The 9,587-nt window shown below is 33.7% G+C and overlaps 1 protein-coding gene across 1 annotated transcript; it reads left to right on the top strand.

Annotated features, from left to right (window-relative positions):
* Nucleotides 1-5,363: 5,363 nt before the first annotated feature.
* LOC112516674 (probable protein phosphatase 2C 63) lies at nt 5,364-8,656 on the top strand. The gene is made up of 4 exons (XM_025123861.1): nt 5,364-5,723; nt 6,011-6,384; nt 7,795-8,031; nt 8,164-8,656. The coding sequence occupies exons 1-4, from the start codon at nt 5,468-5,470 to the stop codon at nt 8,410-8,412; spliced, it is 1,116 nt and encodes a 371-aa protein (XP_024979629.1). The 5' UTR covers nt 5,364-5,467; the 3' UTR covers nt 8,413-8,656.
* The last annotated feature ends 931 nt before the right edge of the window (nt 8,657-9,587 follow it).

Here is a 9,587-nt window from a genome sequence, read left to right as displayed (position 1 = left end):
ATATATATATATATATATATATATATATATATATATATATATATATATATATATATATATATAGGGAAGGGTTCAAACAATAACCCTTGTGATTTAGGAAAATGCGAGAACAACCCAATAACCTCATATTGTGATAAAAAATAAAATTAAAAGATTTTTAAAATTAAAATTGAAATTTAAAAATATTCAAAAAATATTAAAATTAAAAGGGTAATAATAAAAATGATATCATAAAATTTTTTAACACGATTACACGATCATGATTATCATTATTTAATAAACGGTTAATCATATGATTATTATGTTATATGGGTGTGATAATCATGTGATTATCACACAATTATCACATTATCGCTTATATTAACACGATTTGGGTGTGATAATCATGTGATTATCACACAATTATCATAAGGATTCCGCTCGGCTAGGGTTAATTTAGAAAATCGACTATCGATTTGGTGTGATATGGGTGTGATAATCATGTGATATCACTATCTAACAGCACTCGATTTGATCATGGTTTCGATCGGTTAGGGTTAGACAATCACACATTTATCACAACGATTACTCATGGTTTCGATAGGTTAATATTTGACAATCACACATTTATCACAATGATTACGGGTGAAATCCACTAAACGATTTTGTGTGATATGAGTGTGATAATCATGTGATATCACTATTATAACATCACTTGWSCACTCAATTTGATCATGGTTTCGATCGGTTAGGGTTAGACAATCACACATTTATCACAACGATTACTCATGGTTTTGATAGGTTATGGTTACACTTGATTGMTCATGGTTTCGATAGGTTATGGTTACACAATCACACAATTATCACAAGGGAAGAGTAGATAGTGGAAACGAACGTGCAGGAAAAAAAATAATTTATGACTAATTAAAATAAAATAAAAATTATAAAAATTACTTAATTACATTACTGTCCTTATTAATTTATTTATATTTAATATAAGTTAGTTTATTAATTAAAAAAGTTTGAGGTTATTAATTATTCTCGCATTCTCGTAAATCACAAGGGTTCTCGTTTAAACCTCCTCCTATATATATATATATATATATATATATGTATATATATATATATATATATATATATATATATAGACTTGGGATCATGTGAGACCAATGGTTTTTCGTGAGTCCCGTAAGACCAATTCTCAACCCTTGGATTAGATTTACAATCGTCAAATCTGATAATTCATAAATGCCACAAGACTTTTCAATAATTACAAAATTGTCACCTTGCAACTTTAGATCATTAGATCTTTAGTTTATAAAGTTGATCAATGAACATAAATTGGTCTCACGGGTCTCACAAAAAACTCTTGGTCTCACGTGAACCCAACCCTCATTATTTTTCAATAAAATATTTTGTCATTTTCATATATATATATATATATATATATATATATTTTAAAGGTATAATATTTTATTGAAAAATAATATTTAGATGGTATTATGAAAATGACAAAATAATGAGTGTTTGTGAAACATAAATCACGCATATATGTGTTCAAAGTTGGTAGTTGGTACGACTATCTAACTAACCAAGTTTATATCTCCAAGTTGGCATTTACATTTAGTATCTCAATCTCTACTCTTTTGCTCATATTTATCTAATACATATGTTTAAGAAAATTAGGTTATGATGAACGAAATTCAAGTCTTACCCTTTTTATTTACAAAGACGTAATGCTGTTTTTCTTCACATCATCGTGAATAAAAATTTATGATTCTCGTTATCATTAAAAATTCTACTTACATTGAACTTTCACTACTAGAAAAATGACATCACTGCTAGAATTTACTGACGAAAAACTACCGACCGCCATATGATTTTTCCATTAAAAAAAGAAGAAAAGATAATATTTAAATATTCGTTAGTAATCTGTCGCTGATTCATGACGTATAAACGATGGACATGTGGTTTTCCCATTTTAAAAAAGGAAAAAAAATATATTTAAATATCCGCTAGTGATTTGCGACGGATCACTGACTTTCACGTGTTTTTCTCATTTAAGAAAAAGAAAAAAGAAAATATTTAAATATCCATTGGTAATCCGTTGTAAAATGGTCGTTGTCGATAGTCCGTCGATGATTCCTTTTCCCATCACTTTCCTACCGCTGTAATTTTATTGATGAATTACCAACAGATCTGGCTTTTTCGCGACGGATTTTCCCATCGATAATAATTCTCGTTTTGTAGTGTTTTTAATGTTTAGTTGTTCAGCGTTATGCTCTTTGTGTACAAAAACATGGCGCAGATTTCCTTCACATAATCACATTACCATGGACAAGAACGTAGTCTTTTCAATCTTTTATTTAAACGTAGGAGTGATTTTTTAACGTTTTGTTGTCTACAATATTAATTTTTTATTCAATTTTAATATTTAAAAAAAATAAAAACACGTTAACTTATAATATATTTAATTACTTTATATATATATATATATATATATATATATATATATATATATATATAAAATTAGGATTGTGTTTTGTTGAGAATGAAAGTTATAGTGTTCTATGTAAGAATCTTCACCCTTAAATTGATCCTAATTGAAAATCAACGCTAATGAGATGCACCAAGAACCGAATCAATTCCCGTATCAAGCAAATTCATTGGGTGGGGGTGAGATTACAAGTGATCAATGATCCAATTATCTTCTTACACTTCTCATTCTAACTCATATTCTCGCACGATCATTCATCTATAAAATTATAAGAAAACAATACCATTTTATATGTTGTTCACACACAACATTGTCACATGATAAAGTATAACCTTATAAAGTTAGTTTAACTAACAATAATACTTAAATCTTTGGATCTTTCTTAGAGGTCGTCAATTCAAGTCCTACAAGACCACTGAAGATTTTCTTGATTGTTTTTCAGGATTACGAGATTAGTCGAAATGCACATAAGTTGGTCCGAACACCTATAATTAATTTTTTTTTAAATTATTCACACACACACATATATATATATATATATATATATTTGTAGTGTATCTATTTTGTTTTAAATATGGAGTTAAACAATGACTTGGTACCTATATTTTGCCGCGTCTTATTTTTTTGGGTGGTAGGTTCTTTCAGACTTTGAACCGGGCTCCATTATTTGTAGCATTAAAAAAGAAAAAGGAGAAGATTCTACACGCACGAGGTGCCCGACCGGAATTCATTGACCCGATTTTTCATTAAACCGGAATTTAATGTTCATGTCATCAAACATGTTACATTTATAATTGTCAAATCAAATGAAAGATATCTAAACCAATAAGACATATGCATGTAAATATTCAGTATATGAATTTTATTATAAATAAAAAAAATGAGAATTTAATATAATTTTTTCACTGAAAAGAAATATATGAAATTTACTAAGTATTATGTTTACATATAATTGTCAACATTTCTATTGTATTTAAACGTGTTTATCAGTTAGTTTTTATCGAATTGAAATGTGGAATTTTGGAAATTAGGGGGCCGTTTACCAAACACTTGAGATTGTGTAAGAGTTCGCTTTCCTTAAGTGATATTTCGACCCTATCTACCTCTGTATCATGAAGTTCATTCGAGTATGATCTCATTTTTTAGTCTCGGTTTGGCAGAAATCATTCCCTTTTGAACCTAGAGAATCTTAACTGCTCCCATATTAATGTTGAGGATAACTTCATACCAAATGAAAATGATTTTGAAAAATTAATAGTGAGCAGTTACAAAATAGACCAGTTACAATTGATGAAAAACCATCAGCTAATAAGTTATCAGTGGGAAAACCATCAGTTGATGATCCATCAGTGGCAAAACTTGTTACCTAGATATATGCATCAACTGATAAAAAATTCAGAAGCAAAACCATCAGCTAATGACTTCGTCAGTCGCAAACCATCAACTAATGTACCTATCAACTAAAGTATCCATCAGCTGATGTAATACCAATCAGCTGATAACACACCGACGATAGCACACTAACGATAAATGCACAACCAGTGTTCTTTTCAAGTGAAAAAACGGATAGCCCATGCACAACCTTCTGTTTCCAAGCATGGCTCGTGCTCTTTTGATGACCAAAAACGCACGTCCCATGCACTGCCATATGCCATTTAGAAACACGATCAAGGGTGATCCTATGGTTTTCGATGCCCTGGGCGGAGAGTCAAAACTATGCCCCTAATCCCATAAACAAAAAAACACAAACTTTTAAGTGGTTTGGAACCTAGTCGCGCTAGGTGGCTCATCTCCTCGCCAATTTTTCTTGAGAAACAGAAAATTACAACTAGGGACATAAACCAAAACCCCATACAACATAACATACGGTAATATGCCCTACAAACTTTGTAATTCAGAAGGTTTGTGATCTAGGATTCGTTTGGGTAAGGGTGGTTTAAGTTTAGGAAGAGGTGTTTATTGTCAAGGCATTGATTCATTTCGGTTTAAGTTTAGCACACCATCTATTTGCATTCTTCTAAAAACAACAACAGGTATACAAGACTTGTTCATCTACGACTCACGTAAGTACATCTAGTTTTCTGGTATGGTATTGAGTTAATTAGTTTAGAATCTTCACGCATAGGGAGAACATCAAAATTCAAGAAATCAAGAAACAAGAACATCATGAAATCAGTGAACAATAAATTAGGTCTTATATAAGTAAATAAGATGGAAAACATCGGAAATGATGAGAAACCAAGACCACAATTAGATTGTGCACTGCTCTCAGTTAGGGCAGACGATGATAAATCACTCAAATCAGATTGGGTACTCGAGCAACTATGAGCAACATAAATGGTCAAGATTGAGAAAGGCCTCGTGACAAGAGACTAAATCAGTCAAGATTGAGAGGGAAGCGTGGCTGGCGTGCGTTAGCCTTTAGGGTAGAAGCGAGAAAAGAGTCATGTGATTGAAGTCTGGAAAAGAGAAGCAGAGAAATCCTAAAAAAATTGGAAAATTTCCGAAATTAAGCCTACTCATGTTGATATGCAGGTTGGGGTCCGAGCCCCTTGAGCTTCTTCGCTCTATACAAGGGCCGACCCTGAACTCGACTTATAAAACCATCCAACGACCCTAACTTTTAGTAAGCTTACACAAGTGTACACTCCAATTACCTGAAATGAACCAATAATTTCACCAAAATCACCCACATGACCTCTAATAATAAAAGAAGATACTTTATTAAAAGGTCAAAAGCAATCCCGTATGTAACACGGTTTGAATGTATGAGATGTGGTGGGAGCGTATTACCCGTACCCGTCCCCCTCCACGTCATCGTCTTCTTCCCCCCCTTCCCCTCGCACGTTATATTTCTTCCACCTTTTTCTACTTTTCTTTTAACACCTTCTCCTTCTTTCTCTCTCTAAATATTCCGACAAATATCTCATCTCTCAACAACATTTCCCCCTCAATTTGCATATCAAAACATCTCTGTTTGCTTCATTCAAGATGTTACGGATGTGTGTTAAGCCATTAGAGAGGTGTTTAGGACGACGGAGTGGTGATGTACTCTTGTGGCATAACGATTTGAAGCCGCATGCCTCCGGTGACTTCTCCATCGCCGTTGTTCAAGCCAATTCTAACCTTGAAGATCAAAGCCAGGTCTATACCTCGCCTTCCGCTACCTATGTTGGGGTTTACGACGGTCATGGTGGCCCTGAAGCTTCTCGTTTTGTCAATACCAATCTTTTTCCTTTCATTCATAGTAAGTTGTTCCTTTTTTTTAAATTAATGTTAAAACCCTAGGTGTTTATTCAATACTAGAATCTTACCAACTATTTTTGCTATTGATGTTTTGGAAATCTGAATGTTGCTTTGTGTATGTATGCACCTTTTTCGAATTTATATGGTTGAAAGTTGAAATTCAGTATCAGATGGTTGTGATTCATTATTTTATTGATCAATTCAAGTGGTTATACTATATGATGATCTTTTGTGGCTTCTACCTGTGATTATGTATTCATGTCTGGTCATTTTTATATTTTCTGGTAGAGTACGCAACAGAGCAAGGAGGTATATCCGCAGATGTTATTAAGAAGGCATTCAATGCCACTGAAGAGAAATTTTTTCAGTTCGTGAAACATCAAATGCCCATTAGACCGCAGATTGCTTCTGTTGGATCGTGCTGCCTTGTTGGTGCTATTTCTAATGATGAATTACATGTTGCTAACCTTGGTGACTCACGAGTAGTCCTTGGCCAGAAAGTTTCTGATGGAGGAAAGCCTAGAGTGGTTGCTGAGCGTTTGTCAAGAGATCATAATGTCTCATACGAGGAGGTGAGGAAGGAGGTTGAAGCACAACATCCTGGTGATTCACCTGTTGTGATGTATTGTCGTGGAGTTTGGAGAATTAAGGGTATAATTCAGGTATTACAAGTTACTTTGCTTAAGTTGTCATATTTCTGGTGTTAAATTGATGCACTAAACATAGATCATTCAAATGGTATGGGTGCTAGATGAACTTGTTTACTAATGATCTTCTCTATTTCAATACAAAACGTGGTACTCTTGTTCTAGGATCAAGTTCTAATATTATCAGATAGGCTGCATAAACTGTGGTTTGGTTGCTTTTCCGGTCCAATAGAGACACTAAGCTCCCAAACTTTAGACCAACAAAACGCCCTTGAAGTGGCATGGGAAGAGTTGAATTGTTTCTCTCTTAACTCAGCTGACTGTTATCTTCAAAATGAGATATGCTTCATGTAGGATTTGAATTATCCTCAAACTTAAGACTTCAATCAGAGCTCATTTTGTGGATATAATCAAAGCTAAATAGCCATTTCTTTTGTTCCTTCCCTGGAAGCATTTAGGATGCTTGCTGAAATGGTGCTGAAGATGCAAGCTATTGTTTAAGAAATTTGATTCTAGGCCTGAGTTTACCTTCTTTGTTTTGGATAAAGAATTTGTATCAGAAAGCTTTTTTCTTTCCTTCTACAGAAGTGCACTTGAGACGTTGCCATCTCGTGTTGCATAATTAGTAATTAGGTGCACTAGTTTTCGAAGTACACACCTGTTATGAGAAATAGTCTTCCTTTCACCATTAAGTTTTGAATAAGAGATGCGAAAACATTATCAGTGATCTTCATTTGTCCAATTAATATATTACAGGCAAAACCATCATAGAATTGAAAGATTTTACATCTCTAGAACAAATAAGCTGTAATGAATCATCTTAATACTAACAGGGAGATGACTTTCTATTCCTTGTTACGCCATTTAGATTCAATTCACCTCTGATCTTCACCTCCTCTTAGATCTTATTTCGCCCAATTTGCTTTCTGAAAAGATAATTATTCTGTACAGCCTGGATTTGAGTTATTTGCAAATGCTTTTTTTAAGTCTAGTATCTTGTTCTCTATTATTTTTGTCTCTTCCCTTTTACTTTTTCGAAAAGCATCATGGCACCTTGTGGCGTAAATCCTCTAAAGGGGATTATGCCTTGCCCACTTTTCCAGGAATCACATGTTCTACTTTGGGCCATCATCTCGTGCAGTTGAAGTTAATGTAGCAAGTATTCTATGCATGAGTCATGCATGAAGATCTTGGTCCTCAGACGTTTCATGGTTCCGTAGATGATACGTTTTTTCTACCTTATCCTCATGTTTATGGATACAGGCATATGGCTTATGTTACTTTTAAGATAAAGACTTGCATAAAATTTCCAATCTGAAACAAATGGAATATATACCCACCAGCTGCTTCATTTCTTTCATACTTTTTATTCCTTACATTTTAGTTAAGGTGTAGTAATATGTGGAATGCCTTTTCCTTTTTCAGGTGTCAAGATCTATAGGTGATTTCTATTTGAAGAAACCTGAATTTCACAGGGACCCACGTTTTCTGCAATACGGAAATCACGTTCCTTTGAAAAAACCTGTATTGACAGCAGAGCCTTCCATCATTTCTAGGAAACTTAGGTCCCAAGACTTGTTTTTGATATTCGCTTCAGATGGGCTTTGGGAACATTTGAGCGATGAAGCAGCAGTGGATATCGTATACAAAAATCCAAGAGCGGTTAGTCAGCTAGCCTTTTTTAACTCGTTACAAACCCACATTTCATTTGGTCTGCTGCCAATTAGCCATAGATTGATTGACCATATTATTATAAATTGTTGTTTGAAAATTAAGTTGATATATGTTGATCAGGGAATAGCAAAAAGATTGGTAGGAGCAGCGATACGTGAGGCTACAAAGAAGAGGGAGTTGAGATACAAGGATATCATGAAGATCGAAAGGGGTATCAGGCGTCATTTCCACGATGACATATCTGTGATAGTCATCTATCTTGATCGTCGTACATCAAAACACAGCAACCTTGGCTTCACAACTGCCCCTATTGATATATTCTCCCATAATGAAGACAAAGTTGTGGAAGATCCCCTTTTGTTGAAGTAAGCATATATATATATATATATATACATATATATAATGAAGCAAGATAGGTACCCAACAATGTAAATATGTTTTCTTTACAATTAATGGGTATCTGGATCTTCAATTTTCAAGTTCTAACCACATATATATTTCTTTGTTTTTTGGTCAATGACTTGGGGGTTTGTAAGCATGTCTGTCTGCATTCCTTTTGTATATCAAAGTTGAAGACTTAATGAGATGAGGTGTTCCTTTTTTTGAGTATAAACTCCATTTTATAATAATAATAATAATAATAATAATAATAATAATAATAATAATAATAATAATAATAATAATAATAATAATAATAATAATAATACAAGTTGGTTATCATAATTCATATGCATGTGAGCCTTTGTGATTTTGATTGATACGAATATTATGGATGTTATTTAATATTAAATCACATGTCTGATTCAAAGGGAAAAGATTTGTTTGTGAAAATAATGAAGATATGTATGGTTTGGTAAAGGACTCCTCTCATGGAGAAACTGAAAGACAAGACTCTTGATATCTCATATGCACAAATGTGGAGTTGGTTTCATGGAATCTCTACTTTATTCGTGAAATCCATTAAATTATTCTTTAAAACAGCTTTTCGAAAGGGAAAGAAGGTTCGATAATAATTGTTCAAGTCTAGTTAATGTGAAATTACAACATGCACCTTTTAATGGAGGCTTAGAGGGGTAGATATTGTCCCAGAGTAGGTGGTTAGATGTCAAAGAGCGTCGAGTCTCTATAGTGATAGACCTTGATTCCAATAGCATGTGAGGATATGTTTGTCTTAAGTATTTATTGGCATGGGTGTGTTGGAGTCTTACATCGGATAAACTGAGGAGCCGTTTATTAAATGCTTACACGATAAGCAGTTACTGGATGAACATGGCGATGACCGATAAGCTTACCATGAGCGAAAACAAGAAACGAGAGTCTTACTCGGTAAGTGAAGGTGACAACTCTTACCAGATAAATTGTTGTATTTTCCAGGACCAGAATCTTACCCGCTAAGATAAGTGAGAGTGTTGACTCTTAGGGGCTGTTTACCCAAATGCTTACTGGGTAAGTGCTTACCTATAGGAGTCAACACTATAAAGGGGGGTGGCTAATGGCACCCCTATCATGTGCTAATGCCACCCCTAAGTAGCCTTTAATCATTT

Source organism: Cynara cardunculus (genome assembly GCF_001531365.2).
Source record: "Cynara cardunculus var. scolymus isolate 2C chromosome LG 8, CcrdV1, whole genome shotgun sequence".
In the NCBI taxonomy this organism is placed as follows: Eukaryota; Viridiplantae; Streptophyta; class Magnoliopsida; order Asterales; family Asteraceae; genus Cynara; species Cynara cardunculus.
Note: the sequence above shows the minus strand (reverse complement) of the source record. Positions and strands in the feature narration are given on the sequence as shown.

What these genes read in the sequence shown, in the direction of transcription:
- LOC112516674 (XM_025123861.1), top strand. Translation starts at nt 5,468, where the DNA reads ATGTTACGGATGTGTGTTAAGCCATTAGAGAGGTGTTTAGGACGACGG. An exon ending in GAATTAAGGGTATAATTCAG is followed by an intron (nt 6,385 to 7,794) that starts GTATTACAAGTT and finishes TTCCTTTTTCAG; the next exon opens with GTGTCAAGATCTATAGGTGA. An exon ending in TATACAAAAATCCAAGAGCG is followed by an intron (nt 8,032 to 8,163) that starts GTTAGTCAGCTA and finishes TATGTTGATCAG; the next exon opens with GGAATAGCAAAAAGATTGGT.